The sequence below is a fragment of the Phocoena phocoena genome, chromosome 8, assembly GCF_963924675.1.
Source record: "Phocoena phocoena chromosome 8, mPhoPho1.1, whole genome shotgun sequence".
Lineage (NCBI taxonomy): Eukaryota > Metazoa > Chordata > Mammalia > Artiodactyla > Phocoenidae > Phocoena > Phocoena phocoena.
The window spans coordinates 72745440-72761187 of NC_089226.1; the positions used below are offsets into that span (position 1 = coordinate 72745440).

General features: G+C 52.6%; 1 protein-coding gene across 1 annotated transcript in view; it reads right to left on the reverse strand.

Annotated features, from left to right (window-relative positions):
- PTPN5 (protein tyrosine phosphatase non-receptor type 5) overlaps positions 1-15748 on the reverse strand; it is a 44155-nt gene that overhangs the window by 10401 nt on the left and 18006 nt on the right. Inside the window, exons 6-10 of the mRNA XM_065882414.1 lie at positions 3392-3585; positions 2744-2851; positions 2425-2502; positions 1692-1933; positions 154-343 (exon numbers count right to left, since the gene is read on the reverse strand). Of these exons, the coding sequence (XP_065738486.1) occupies positions 154-343; positions 1692-1933; positions 2425-2502; positions 2744-2851; positions 3392-3585 (812 nt within the window). The remainder of the gene's footprint in view (positions 1-153; positions 344-1691; positions 1934-2424; positions 2503-2743; positions 2852-3391; positions 3586-15748) is intronic.

Here is a 15748-nt window from a genome sequence, read left to right on the forward strand (position 1 = left end):
AGAGAAAACAAGACAGTAGGAGAGGTGAGAATGAAATGATGTTCATCTATCAGATGCTGAGTTTGGGGTACCCCGCTCCAAAGCCTTGCTGGGGGGATGAACATGTGCAGACCGGGCTGCCCCCTGCTGGGGAGCCGGCTCAAGGGGACTCACAAAGAATTCTGCCTGAAGCAGGAAGGGGTCCAGGGCCTTCTCGTGAAGCTCTTCGGCCTGGAGGACACGGGAGGCGCTGAGCAGGTACTCGCGGGCCGACTCCTCGCGTGGGGACATGAGATAGCCGAACCCCTCCTCATTGCAGCCCGGGGTGCACATGTCCAAGGTCAGGGAGACGTTGGAGCCCCTCCTGGAAGGACCGGGTAAGGAGGGGTGAGTATCAGGGTCAGGGACGGCCATCAGCTGGGGGCCTTGGAGCAGGACAATGAGGGAGGGAGAGATGGGGGTGGGAACCAGCTGGGCTCCAGAGAGAGGAGTGGGTGTGACATCACCCCTGACACAGGGAGCGTACGGCTCAGCCCCGAGGCTTAGGCTGTCTGTGGTGGAGTAGCTGAGTGTGGCCTCAGCCCGGTTCCCAAGGTTCAATGCAAGGGCCCTGAGCGCTCTCCTCTGCCAGTGCTGGAGGTAGTTCCCAGCCCTGTGGCCCCAGGAAGCTCACAGAGAGGGTGCCTGCCTGGAGCAGAGAAGCAGGGCTCGACCTTCTGTATACCAGCCCCGGACTGGCAGTCTGCAAGGACGCAGAATCCAGGAGAGGCCTGGGAAAGATGGGGTCCCAGGGGCAGCACAGCGGCAGCGAGGATGAGCAGATGCAACAACCCTACTGTGTTCAGGGCACAGAACGGGAAAGCCCTCGTTACACGGAAAGGGGATCTGAGTGCCACAGCGGGGACAAGAATGGCCCAAGCACACAGCGAGGGGGTGGCAGAGCTGAAACAAAAAGCTAGGCTTTCCGAGTCCTCGTCCAGTGCTCTTTCCATGACATCATGTGGGCAACTCAACCTTGGTGTGATCTGGCTTACCCAGCCAGGCCTCCAAAAGAGAGTGCTGACACCTCCCAACGTGTGCTCTGTGGAACACTATGAGACACTATAAGAGAGAGCTAGTGGGAACCTGTATAGCACAGGGAGCTCAGCTCAGTGCTCTGTGAGGACCAAGATGGGTGGGATGGGGGTGGGGGTGGGGGTGGGAGGGAGGTCCAAGAGGGAGGGGATAGATGTATACATATAGCTGATTCACTTCACTGTACAGCAGAAACTAACACAACATTGTAAAGCAACTATACTCCAATAAAAAATAAAAATAAAATTGAGTTCAAACCAAAAAAAAAAAGTAGGGTTCTGTGGTCAGATGGCTTTGAGGAATGCCACACACTCCCCTTAAATGACTACAAGCACGTTAAAGGTCCTGACAAGTCCTGCAGTAAAGAAACCTATCCAAACCACAAGTGTATGTGCGAGCGTGCACGTATGTACACTTGTGTATGCCCATGTGTTTGTGTGTAGTAACAGCATTTCTTAGCATTCACCTTGGGGCATCCTGATCTATGTGAATCAGACCTGAAGAGGATGTGTCTCCACTGGTGGGCTTACGAGCTCAGCTCTTCCCTGGGCACTGGGAGGCAGAGTCAGGCATCTGCCCTTCCGATCGGGAGCTGAGAGCTCCAGGGCCCACAGGGCCCACCTCTCCACTGAACCCACCTCTCCTGCAGACCCATGGCCTTGACAGTCAGTGAGGCAGGGTCGGCTTCAAGCTTGATGTCCATCACGCAGTCAAACACAGGTGTCTCAGGGACAGGGTCCAGGTCCAGGAAGTCGTCCTCGACCTTCTCCTCCATCCACTCAGAGTAGGTGAAAGAGGGCTGACGGCTCACCGACTGGCGCCTGTCCTCGGGGGGCAGCGGGCTGGGTGGCTCTGCGGGAGTTCTCAGGAGGTGCCACACCTAGTTCGGGGCATATGGCATCATGGACCGAGGGCCATTCTGGCAGCCCCCCTGGGTGAGGGGGTGCCCATGGAGCTGAGCCCCCTGCTCCTCCATGTGTCTGGAGCAGCCCTACTCTCCTGGGAGCTGTCTGCATTGCACCATCCCTCACCTAGATGGGAGGCTCCACCCCTGTCATGTCCTCCCAGCCCCCTCCATCTCCAACCCTCAGGTTCTTGTGGATTGAAGCCTTCTTCGTGGGGTGGGGGTAGGGTTCCTTCTCCAGTCTTCTCCCTGCCTCAGCCCCTTTCCCCAGCCAAGAACGCTGCAAACCAATTTTGAGAAAGACGGCACCTCTCCCCCCAGGCTGGGCGCATTGGTGGAAGGAGACGGGTACCCCATCCTCAGCCCTACCCAGAAGGTCTAGTCTGTAGGTCAAATGGGAGAAGGTGGGGATCGGGCCTCAGGGTCACGGAAGAGGAGCACGGAGGCTGGTTCAGGAGGAGTCTTACCAAGGTGGTGACGAGGACCACGGACAGAGAGACCAGCAGCAGATTAGGGACGTCCCAGGTCCCAACAGCCAGCCAGGCCTGGAGAACATCAGACAAACAGGTCAGGGTGATGGGGGGGCGGGGCAGAGTTCTCATGTTTCAACAGGGATAAAATCAAGGCTCTGAAAACTTTGGACCCGGTCCGGGTGGGGGACAGGGAGAAACACTTCAGGGGCCAGTAAATATCTCCTGAACTCAGAGAAGCCCTAGGCAGGGGTTGGTGGGACTGGAGGTCCCCGAGCATTCCCTCCTACCCTGGGGCTCCCTGGAGCGTACTCACCGAGGGTCCCAGCTGCTCCAGGAGCGTGAGCACGGAGGAAATGAGGTCTGTGGCATTTTGCGACCAGATGGGGCCGTAGCCGCTGAGCCAGAGCATCCCGCAGGCGAGCTGGGGCGGCCGGGGGCAGCACGCTGAGCCCGGAGCCTGGGCTCCTTGCTCCCATATACTCCCATCTCCCCACCCTCGAGAGCTCCCCTTCAGCCTCAACCTGGCCCCCCAAGGCCCAGACTGCGCAGCTGGGGCAAGGGCCTGGGACCTCTCCCTGGAGAAGAGCTGACTCAAGGGAGCAAGAGAAAGCCCTTCCCAGAGGGGACCCTCCCCCCCACACCAGGTACACAAAACAAGGAGAGTCTCCCAGAGATGCCTCCAGAGACAGGAAGTCCTCAGAAGAACCGCTGCGGGGCCAGGGGGTTGGGAGTGGGCCTGTGTTCCTACTTCTGAGGTCAGGGAGTGAGGGGTTTATCCATCAAGGCTGTGGCTCAGAACTCCAGCCTTCTCCTCACACCAGCCCGAGGGCTGGAGTCACGAGGGACGCCACGGAGGCCCCTCATCCTTCTGTGTCCCCAGGCGGCCATCTCGGGGAGGAAGTGGAGGCCGTCCCTCAACCCGCCCTCCCTCCAGGCCCCACAAGGCCTGTGATGTCCTTACCAGGAACTGGGAGGCAGCCAGCAGGCACAGGCTGCTCCTGACACCGAGGGAGGGGCTCCTGGCGTCTCGAGGTGGTGGCTTCTGAGCTGTCTCTGAAGGCGGTGAAGGAGGCGGGGGCAGTGGCATCTCTCTCTGCAAGGCCGTGGGCCCCTCGGCCTGGTCCAGCGCGTGCATCCCTACCGGCTGGGGGACACCTGCGGAAGGCAGACACACGGCCGGTGATCCGGGCCCTGCCGACCCCGGCGGACCGCTCCTTCTGGGACTGCCGTGGCTTCCTCTCAATCCGGGATCAGTCAGCCTGGCTCCGCTTCCAGCAGTCACCCTCGATTAGCAAAGCAATACTCACCTACCTTCGTCAGAAAGAGCTAAGTGTGGGTGGACAAATTATTTTTCTTTGATTTCTCCAGTAACAGAGTTAAAATGGCAGGAGGTTTTTCAGGGAGTTAACATCGTGGTGTTTACACAGCTTCATTCTTTTCCCATTCCTTAAGGAAACGAAAAACCACCACCTCAAACTCAACTAAAAGAGAGGGAAAAAAAGGTACGGCATGACCAGGCTGTGACCCTGAACAGCCCACCCATGCCTGCCCTCTGGGTTTTCGTCTCTCATGCTCTGCGCCCTGACTCAGTATGTGTGCCGGGGGGGAAGACGCTGGACACTTGACAAGGTCACAGCCCCGTGCCCCTTCCCCACCTCAAGACCCCACACTGAGGGGGATGGGGGTGGTCAGGATGGTGTGGAGGAAAATCTCAGTACAGCAGAATTGATGTCAAACTGCTAAGATCCAGTTCTGGGTCTATCCCTGGTTGTGTGACCTTGGGAAAGTCACCCCCTCCTTTCTGGACCTCAATTTCCACACCTCGAAAATGGGGGTTGGGGGTCCTCCCTTGGTTTTCTTTTTTAAAGTTGTTGTTTTTGATGTGGACCATTTTAAAAATCTTTATTGAATTTTTTTACAATATTGTTTCTGTTTTACGTTTTGGTTTTTTGGGCACAAGGCACGTGGGATCTTGCTTCCCGACTAGGGATCGAACCCACGGCCCCTGCATTGGAAGGCGAAGTCTTAACCACTGGACAGCCAGGGAAGTCCTCTGGTTTTCTAACTGTGCTTTAAGGAGCCCTGGTGTTTTCTCAGGTGCACCAGCTACGACCAAGTGTTCTGGGTCCCTGTGCCTGGGCCTCAGCCGTGGGAGCTGTTCCGTTCCATATACTGGGTTTCCTCTAAGATGATTTCAACACAAGGTTCCACTACTAAACAAGTCTGAACAGCACTGGCTTGGATCTGATGCCCTGGTGGAGTGTGGAGATTCCAGCAGCACCACCACAGTGAGCCCCAGAGGTTGGGGCTCCCCATTTAAACCCACACCATCCAATCTATTGCCAAGAAGAAAGGCACCAGCAAGACGGACGTGTACGGCTTGATGGTGGGGATGGGACGGTCCACATATCACTGTGTATATATATGGGACAATGGACTCCTTTTCTGGTTGGGAGACAACAGAACACCCACAGCCAAGACCACGTGAGGCCAACATAGTTGTCTGCATGCTCGCTTGGTTACGTGACAAGTATTTGCTGAGCATCTCGCATGGCCTGGATCAACAATGTGGTGATCCTGGGGATACCTGTATTTCTCTCCCAGGCTCCTCCTACCCAGACCTGACCCTGTATAGCTCCCTACCTGCTGTGGTCCAGCCACACTCTTTGGCAGTTCCTCGGGTGAGCCCACACCCCATGTTTTGCATATCCTGTCCCCTTTGCCAGGAACATTCCCCCAACATCCTGCTCCCCTCAACTGTCCCCAAAACACTTTGCCAAGTTGACTCCTAATCATCTTGTAGAACTCAATCAGCTGCCTCCTAAAGTAGGGGCTCCCCTACCACACACACCCAGCAACCCACACCTCTCCTTCATACGACCAGCAGCAACAATACACCTGGCGAGCACACAGCCCTGCTTTGAGTGCTCTGCACATGTTAATCTATTCACTCTTCATGGTACCCTATGAAGTTGGCACTACTATTATCCTCATTTTACAGAAGAGAAAGATGAGGTGCAGAGAGGCTAATAAGTGGTTGAGGTGGGTTTGAAGTGAGGCACTTGGACAGGCTCTGAGCTACAGTACACTCACTCCAGTCTGTCAAAATTATTTGTTGAATATAATCTCCCCCAGTCTCTGTAAGTTCCACGAGGGCAAGAGCAGTATTGGTTTTGCTCATCCTGACTGTCCACAACATGTAGCGCTAGTCCTGGCACGTAAGTCTACAATCAATATTTCCTAAATGAGTGAACGATGATGGGTAAGTGATAAACAAGGATGATAATACATTCTTTGAAAAGCTGCGATGAAGACGGTAGATCCTATAGATGAAACATCCAACTTGGCATCTGGCATCTAGTAGTTGCTCAAGAAACGTCAGATTATAATAATGACAACACGTAACTCCTGCCTTCAAAAGGCTCAAGTCAGCTGGGTAAAACAGACCCGCGGATGAGTGTTTACAATACAGTGCATTACGTGAAAAATCGAAGTGCTGGTAGAGCCTGAGGGCCTCTACCTTTGCCAGGGAGGCTACAGTTACTAACCACAGGAGCAGATATCTCAGATCCAGCCGCTGCTAAGAGATGGATCACGTGGGAAGCCAGGAGTTTCCACTATTGATAAGCAGAGGGTTGATTACCCGAGTGGCAAGTTCTCCACCCACACCTTCAGAAAAAGCAGTCGATGTGTGACGGCAAATACGGACAGGTAGGAGGGGTACAGCTCAGGGGCCACCTGGCTTGGCTCGTAACACACACTGTGGACTTTGGGCAACCCTTCCTCCCCCCTGGGTCTCAGTTTCCTTATCTGTAAGAAGAGGGAGAACACAGTGCTTCTTAGATGTTTCTCCCATCCTTAGAGCAGAGGGGACATGGGTCTTTGGGGAAAAACAGCAAGTCACATGATCCTGGATTTTGCTGCCTTGTTTGAAAATTCATGGGTGTTCTTTATTCTATTCTATGGCATATCTGTGCTTGTTTTGATCTTAAAATAATGTTTTCTTTTTTCCTCCCAAAGCTTGGAATCAAATTTGTGCTTCAGGAAAATGTTCTACATTTATCCTGTGGCTTTGCCCTCAGGGGTACATGCACCCCGGTCTGAGAAGCCTGGAACCCGCCTGCAATAAAGCGTCATCACGCTGCCGTTAGTAATGACTCTGTAGATAAATATTTAATAATGGGGAAAGAAATTTCGATGGTGTGGAGCGAGAAAGGCAAGGTTACAAAACAGTCTGCTCTCCTTGGCCTTAAAAATTAAGAAAGTATATAAAAAGGTGGAGAATCCCCGATGAAAGACGAGAGGCTAACTCAAGTGGTGCTTGGAAAGCGTGCGGCACACTGGACGCCGGGCACACAGGCAGTGTTTAATGAACATCATACACGGTAAATGGGAAGAACAGAAGACAGGTAGTAGTAACAATAGTTCTTTGGAGGAGGGTGAGAGTAGAGTGATTTTTTTCATTGTTTACATATTCTTTATTTTTATTTTTGGCTGTGTTAGGTCTTCATTGCTGTGCACAGGCTTTATCTAGTTGAGGCGAGCGGGGCTACTCTTTGTTGCCATGCACGGGCTTCTCATTGCAGTGGCTTCTCTTGTTGAGAAGCACGGGCTCTAGGCACGCGGGCTTCAGTAGTTGTGGTGCGCAGGCTCAGTAGTTGTGGCTCGCAGGCTCTAGAGCGCAGGTGCAGTAGTTGGGGCGCACGGGCTTAGCTGCTCCACGGCATGTGGGATCTTCCCGGACCAGGGATCGAACCTATGTCCCCTGCATTGGCAGGCGGATTCTTAACCACTGCACCACCAGAGAAGTCCCTGTTTATAGATTCTAAATTTCCTCCAATAAGTAAATAGGCACATACGTATAGAGATAAATATATATGTATATACATATATTTATTTGTAGTGAGGAAAAATATTTTTAAAAAGAGGGCACTGTTCTGAGTTCAGATATTACGAGGCCTGCTTAATATTCCCAGGTTCAGGACCCCGACTTTCACCTGTCCCACCTAAATGGCATGTGGGGGAACTGGGAGAGATTGAGAGTGAGTGCAAGTCTCTGTGAGACCCACCCAGCCAGAGAGCAGCCACTCAGAAGACAGGCCCCCGACATCACTTTTGCATACGAAAGATGGCAGGTTAACAGCCTGGCACCTTAAGGGGGCAGACGAAAAACTGCAGGCTGGCGGGGCCCTGTATGCACCTCTCAGAGACAAGGGTGGAAGCTGTTTTTTGTTTTTAAACCCACAGGGTGTCCGGCAGCCCTGGAGGCTGGATGAGTCCAACTGAGTGCCTGGTAGATGCCTACCTTTCAGAGCAGGGTTTATTTAAAAGCTTTTCTGGGCAGAAATCTAACATTTCTTTACTCAGGAAGATCCTTCTTCTCACACACACTATATTCTGCCTGTAATTCTGGAGGGGATCCACGGACCTCAGGTTAAGAACCCGTGATCTCAGGGGTGGGGAGCAGAGGTCTGTGATCAGGTGGTAGAAGTGGGGAGGTGGAGAACTGGGCTGATTTTAGTCTCTGCTCATTCATGTGTGAGCCTGACACATTTATTGAGCACCGATTATATATCAATACTTTGCCAAGCACCAGGCTAGGCTCTGTGGATACAGCAGTGAACAACACAGTGCCCGCCCTCACGGACCACAGAGGTCCTGGGCTCCTTTGTCCTTTGTCCTCTAGGTCCTGCTCCTAGAGATCACGCCAGCCCTTCTCCTCACCCTGCCCACCCTTCCACTCACTGTCTTGCTCCAGAATGAGAATGCCAGATCTCTTGGGTAGGCCCTGTGCAGCTCCCAAAGCGCTTGTGCGCACGCAGTTCCTTTTGCTTCTCTGTGAGGTAGACATTGGCATCATCAGCCCCGTTTTGCCGGTGAGAGGCGGCTGCTTGTGTCAAGGACTGGCTTTTCAATAGTTCACAGCAAGGTAGCTGCTTTGCCGTGCACGAAGCCCTGACTCAGAGGCAGCTTGCTGACAGTGACAGAACACTGGGCTCCTCTCGGGCCTGCTTCCTGCATGGGGTGAAAGGGATTTTCCAGGCATGGAAATCGGGCTGAGCGAGGTTCAGTGGCTTGCCCAAGTACGTGCAGACCCGAGGTGCAAACCCAGGCCTTCCTGACGCCAAGTGGTCTTTCCGCTTTGCCAAACTGCTTCTCAGGAGAGGTCACTGCAGCAAAGGCAGGGAGATGATGAGAATCTGGGAGGGAGGGAGTCCCTGTGTCTGGGGATCCTTGAACCCTAACCAGCTGCATGGGGGTGGCGGTGCAGCTTTTGTGCCAGATCCCGGCTCCTCAAAGGCCGTATCTTATGAAAGGAAGGAACACTGGAAGGCAGGAGCTCTGCATCCTGGGCCAGAGCTCTAGGGGCCCTGGGTAAGGCGCGCAGGCAAGTGGCCTTGAGGGTTTACCTTGGGCATGTGGAAACACCACGATCCCTCTCCCGTCACCTGGCACCCAAATCCCACCATTAAACTCTGCAGCCATGGTGTGCCCCGGGGCCGGCCCCGCCTGAGCCCGAGAACATGGCTGTTCCTGTTGGTGACTCATCCTTGGAGCTGCCAGCCGCGGAACTGGAACCGCAAGGCTGGCCCGCTTCTCTTTACATGAGGAGGGAGCTCTTGTCCCATTCAGCTTTTCCTCTCTTCCCAAACGTGGCCAGGAGGGACCTCCCCACCATGCCCACGTAGCCATGGGGGCGCTGACCAACAGAACATCACACTCAGCCCTGCCCGGGCTTCTAGAACCACTGATGGGCAGAGTCAGACCAGCCTTGAGGGGCATCTGGTCTAGTCTGCTGGTTTCTCAGATGGGGAAACTGAGGCCGAGAGGGAAAGTGGCTTGCTGTAGGTCAACAGTCAGCCAAACGTAGAGCCAGGACCACTGAGGGCTAACACGTACTGAGCGCTCACTAAGTGCGTCACGTATATTAACCCATTTAATCCTCACAACAATGCTAGACGGTACTGCTCTTACTCCCATTTTACAGATGAAGTAACTGAGGCACACGGGCGTTAAGTCGCTTGGCCAAGTCAGCTAACAATAGGTGGAAGCTAAGACTAGAACCCGGGAAGCCTGCGGCCAGAGCCCATACCATTAACCAACCCACCAGATGAGACTAGCTCAGGTGATCAGCTCTCCACACCACAGCATCTTGAAGAAATCTCCAACACTCCTGACCCTCCATGTGTTCACAAGTACAGCGTCATCTCTGTGGGAGATGGTGCTGGGCTCCACAGCCCATCACTGTGTCTGAAACCCCACCCTTAGACACGGACACTTGTTTATAGGATTACTGCTCTTACCTCACTGTGGGGATGGAGGGGAGTGGAGGCGGTGGGGGGCCTGTCTGCAGACACCTGAGGGGGCTGTGCTAGGGAAGGGGGCACGTCAAGAGCTGAGAATGGGACCAGTGTGTGGATGCTCGTGGGTGGCAGATTTCCAAGTACATCAGAGACACTACTGGTTTGGTTCCAGGCCGCTGCAATAAAGCAAATACCGCAATAAAGCAAGTCACACGAAATTTTCGGTTTCCCAGTCCATACAAAAGTTACGTCTGTACTCTACTGTAGTCTATTAAGTATGCAGTAGCATTATGTCTAAAAGAACAATGTACACACCTGCATTTAAAAAAAACACTATTGGGGCTTCCCTGGTGGCGCAGTGGTTGGGAATCTGCCTGCCAATGCAGGGGATGCGGGTTCGAGCCCTGGTCTGGGAAGATCCCCCATGCCGCGGAGCAACTGGGCCCGTGAGCCACAATTACTGAGCCTGCGCGTCTGGAGCCTGTGCTCCGCAACAAGAGAGGCTGCGATAGCGAGACGTTCGCGCACCGCGATGAAGAGTGGCCCCCACTTGCCACAACTAGAGAAAGCCCTCGCACAGAAACAAAGACCCAACACAGCCATAAATAAATAAATTAATTAATTAAAAAAAAAACACTATTGGAAAAATGGTGCCGACAGACTTGCTCAACGCAGGGTTGCCACAAACCTTCAGTTTATGAAAACCGCAGTACCTGTGAAGCGCAATCAAAGGAGGTACATCTGTGACAAGAACGATCTCCAGGACCTGGCCCTAGCCAGTCAGCACTGCAGCTCTTGCTGTCCCTACAAGTGCCTTGTTTCTGGGGAGGAAGCTCCGTGGGGGGGCTCCTAGCCAAAGCTCTGGAGTCACCCAGACTTAGCTTTGAAGCCCGACTGTGCCATTTACTACCTGTGTGACTCAATCTCTCCTCTGGACAACAGATCCACTAAGCCTCGCTGGCTGGGGTCTGAGGATGCCATAAGGTAAAAAATGCCCAGTGCTTAGCCTGGTGCCTGGCGCATGGTGAACGCTCAGTAAGCAGCAGCAGAATTGAGAGAGGAGGGGGAAGAGGGGAGGGGAGGGGAGCATGAGGGACAGGCAACGGGACCAGGTCCCTTTCATCTGCCAGGTGAGCCCCTCAGGAGGACAGTGGGTGCCCTGCCCCCACGTGGGCGAGGGCTTTGAGGCTGCCGACTGGCACCTGGGGTCAGTGGATGGAGTGGGCATGGGCCGGGGGTGGAGGAAGTGGGGCAGCTTTGCTCTCTCAGTTAATTAAATCTGAAATGCTAACAAGCTTTCAAAACAAAAGGCAACTCAAGTACTCTTTGGATGGGATATAATAAAATGGTTCTATCTGAAATTGCAAACAGCTTTGTTGCTGCAAACAAAGGCTCAGTTCTTTGTGCCTCTCTGGAGCGGAGGCCCAGAAGTACAAGGGTGAAAAGGGTCAATGAAACTCTGAGGGTGCAGCTACCCCCTCCCCCCAGCCCACGGTGAGAACTAAAATAACCAACGGAGAGGCCCTGGGCAGTGGGTACCAGAGGTCCCTAGTGCCTGAGACTTAAGCCCAAACATGTGGGGAGGGAGGGACAGAATTGGGAGAGCCGCTTGCTCCACCCTCCCATTTTACAGATGAGGAAACTGAGGTCCAGAGAGCAAGAGGCAGAATCAGGATTGGCACACATGTCTTTAACCCTCTGGTTCAGTTTTCACTCATTAAGCCAGCATGGGATGTTTCACAGGGGCTGCCTGTGGGTATCTGAATGTCTGAGGCCTCCCTCCCTGACAGCAGAAGGCTGGGTCCTGGTTTGGGGTTGCTTGGTGGGTCCTGGTAAATGCTCTCAGAGGTCTAGGAAAGTCCAGGGGATAGGAGGTGAGCAAGAGCCAACCAAGACCCCCCAGGACAGATGTGCTGACAAATTCCAACCCTGCAGGGGCTGTTGCCCTCAGTAACTGGGGAGGCTCACAACACTGGCAGCGTCAAGAGGCCTGGGTAGCAGTTCTAGCTCTGTGAGGAGTGGGCTGTGTGACCCTGGGCATCTCACTGCCTTTATGGGCCTCAGAGGCCTTCTGTAAATTCAGAGTGTGCCTAGGGGTCTTTAAGGGCCCTTCTAAGGCTAAAGATCCACAGTTGCCTTTTTTAAAAAAACAAATCTGAGCCCCTGCTTTAGTTTCGTTCAATGGCTTCCCCTTGTTCTGAGAATAAAGGCCAAAATCCCTGCCATGGCCATCAATAAAGGCCCAGCATGCTCTGTCCCCTGTGTATCTCCCTAGGTACCACCCACACCATTTCCTCCTGGTTCTCTGTGTTCCAGATCCTCTGTTGGAACCAATCTGGGAAGTAGAAAACTCTGGAAATGCGTGCTTCTGCTCCAAAACATTCTTACCTAGTCCTAGGAAACACATAAGCTGTAAGCCGAAGCTCCCTCCTGTGCTATCTGCGGTGGGGTGGGAGGAGTGGGGCACCTACATTCCCATCACTTGGGGAAGCTGGTAGGCCGTGTCCAGGGACACACTGGGGGATACTTTGCAGCCCTTAGAAGCAAAGGATCAGAGGACATATGGCACCATGGAAGGACCTCAGAAACACGGCTGAGCGAAAAGAATGAGACCGAACACAACACAATAGACACAAATTTTAAAAATATATACACACGACATATTGCCATTCATTCTGCAAGAGCACACAGAAACGCACAAAATACGCCTTAAACACGTTAGAACACACTAACTGTGGAGAGAAGGGACCTGGTGGTGGGAGACAAAAGAGAAAAAATCAGTGAATGAAACCAGAGAGGGGCACTGCGGGGACCCGTGAAGAAAGCAAGGCCACAGAGGAGTATGACTGACAGCTCTGAACCTACCACCAGTCACTACCTCCTCCTCCCCCAGGTAAAAACAAAACCAGTTGAGTTGGAGGGGGGGCCAAGGTCCAATGGGGAAAGAATGAACGAAAGCAGAGGGCCCTCCATCCCGTCTGTGTCCTGGAACTGGGAGAATTACAGAGCGAGAACTTGTTCCTCCTGCCCTGGGAACGGACACCCACTGAAGGACTCATGGACTTAGTGAAACAGAGCTGCCTGTCAAGGACCCCTGAGTCTCCCCTTCTCTGAACTGGTTCACCAACATGACATGACGTGAGTCATTTCGTTGGCTTTCTATGGGGTGGGGGGAGGGATTCTATGCCTTGGTGACTGTCTCCACCGATGCCCCCAAAGGATTAACCAGCCCCCATTAAGATCCCTGGGGTTGGGTCAGCCCCCGACTCTGTGCCTGCCCTGCTGAGCAACCCAATCTGGAGGGAGGTGACTCACCCCAGGGGGCCCCCATGATCCCCAGCTACCACTCTTGCCTGGCGAGGATTAATAAATATTGGCCATGCCGCGCAGCATGCAGGATCTTAGTTCCCCGACCAGGGATCGAACCCACACCCCTGCAGTGGAAGTGCGGGGTCTTAACCACCAGATCACCAGGGAAGTCCCAGATGGCCAATCTTTTAAAAATGATTTTGGAAAATATGAGGGAAAAAAACCCATAAAAGCATAAATGAACCCCAAGTCATCCATGATCCTACCACACTGAGAAAGGCACTGGTTTCCTTTAGGTATATTTTCTGGTGGTTTTTTCTCTCTCTGTGGGTGGATTTTTCCCCCCACCTTTCTGTATACAGTTGGCTCTCTGTATCTGCGGCTTCCACAGCTGTGGATATGGAGGGACAACTGTACAGGCATATCCTGAGAATATGCCTTTTCGAATTTCAAGGATGCAATTCTTAAGCAGTATGGTAGACAGCCTCCAGGGTGCCCTAGTGATCCCCCTTTCCTGGTATTCACACCAAGGTGCCAGACATGTAAGAAAAGCTTTCTTGGACCTTCTATTCCAGCCCAGCACCAGGTGAATACAGCTGAGTGAATGACCTCAGTTGAAGCCATAGGGAACAGAAGAACCCCCCAGCTGAGCCCCTCATGACCCTCTGAATCATAAACAAATAAAATGGTGGTTGTTTTAAGTCAGTAAGTTTTGAGACGGTTAGGCAGCAATAGATAAACAAAGCACATGCTGAGTCTTGAAAAGAAGAAATGAGCTTAAATGGAAGGAAAGAGGTTGTTGTTTTTGTTTGTTTGTTTTTAAGGTATAAAGAAGTTCCTGGGAGTTGGGGTATTTAGTCCCCGGGCCAGGTCAAGGAGAAAGGTGACAGCATCTGTCACTGCATATCTTATACATTGATGCCCATTTGTCTGAAAGGGCTTGGGCATCAACCTGGGTGGAGGCACGGGACTGAACCAGATGGCCTCTTTTTTCCAGTTGCACACTCTCTTTGTAGTTTCATCATACATCCAGGCAACTCCCAGGAATGTCAGAACTGTTTCTATACAGGAAAATGGATGATTGGCCTCTCCAGCAAGTCTGGCTCCTCTTCCCACCTGACTTTGCAAGTAAACAACACTCCTCTATGTGTCTGTGGTGGCATGTGGTGGGGAGTCATGGAAGATCCACAGACCCATATTATACACTCCACGTCTGAAGGTCTGGCCTGGGACTTGATGCCTGGGCCCTTGATGCCTGGGAACATGCACAGGTTTTTTTGGTTGTTGTTTATACTCCACATCCTGGCAAAATCATCACCATCATTATTAGCTACCATTTATGGAGCACTGTGTAGTAAGCATTTCACACACATCAGCTTATTTAAACCTCCCAAAATGTCTGTGAAGATCCTATTATCACCCTCATTTTGCAGTGAAGAATTTGGAGCTCAAAGTGATCAGACTATTTACCCGAGATCAAGCTGCTGGTCAGCAGCAGAGCTGAGATTGGAACCCAGGTCTGACTGCCCCTCCAGGACCCCAAGACCCAGCTAGATGGGCTCCTGCCTCCATATCTGTCCTGGTGTCTGAGGACAGTTAACCGCTACCATCGCTGATCAGTGAGTACCTGGGTTGGTACATTTCTTCTCAATACAGTGGTATCGTTACGAACTACTCTCTAAATTAGGGTTCTCAGCACATCTGGATGATGTTGTTTGCCTTTCTTTAATTTCTATCCGAAAGTCTCAAAGACAATTCATAGTACCATTGGCCACATAAACACCCCTCAATGCATTAAAAGTCCCGAATGAAAACAGAGCCATCAATTAAAGAACAAAAAGTCAACAGCACCTAAGCTGCTGAGTGTTGAGGGGCACAAGTGACATCTCAGTAATGATACTGTTTCCAAGTCTGTCTTCTCTACGTTTGTCCATCTGGGCTCCTGCACCTGGTCCCAGACCATCTGAACCTGTACCAGGCGCCAGATCAGGGGGCTCTGTGAGAACAAGCATTAGCAGGTGGGGGATAAGGCCCATTCTGAGGTTAACCTGTTCCTTAAGATGCTTTGATAGCTGGTTCCTCAAGACATGAGCCAGGACCCTACTCATCCTTCACAGTTTAAAGGCCACTTCTTCCAGGAAGCCTTCCCTGACTGCCCCCCCCAGCCGAACCCGCCCAAGATAACGTAATGTTATTGTTGCACACTTCCATGGTACCCTGTCCTCCTGAGAGCAGGGACCAGGTCTCTCCTGCTATTTGCTGTATCATCAGTACCTGGTACAGTACTGGGCACAAAGTGGATGTTCAATAAACGCCTGCTGAATCAATAACAGTGTCAGGCTGCCTTTTCAATCAGCCCTCGTTGGCTTCTGGCGAAGACCTCATCCATGTCATGGTGGGATGGCTGTGAAAGCTATGGCCTGACTATCCCTGATGACCAGGGGTAGTCACTGCATGATTAAGATAACAAAGATTTCCTCAATACAGGCCTTCCCTTTACTTTATAAAAGACCACCCCGGATGGACAGTGGTCTCTTGCTGAGACCTAGACTTTGACCTCCTCAGAGGAGGGTCCATCTGATATCCATGATGGTACAGAGCCTAGGGCCGGGCTGGGGGTAGCCTTCAAAGCACCAGGACTTAAGGTGTGGAGAAGTCAGCTGTTCCTACCAAAGGGGCAATGACCTACTCAGGCCTTCAGTGGC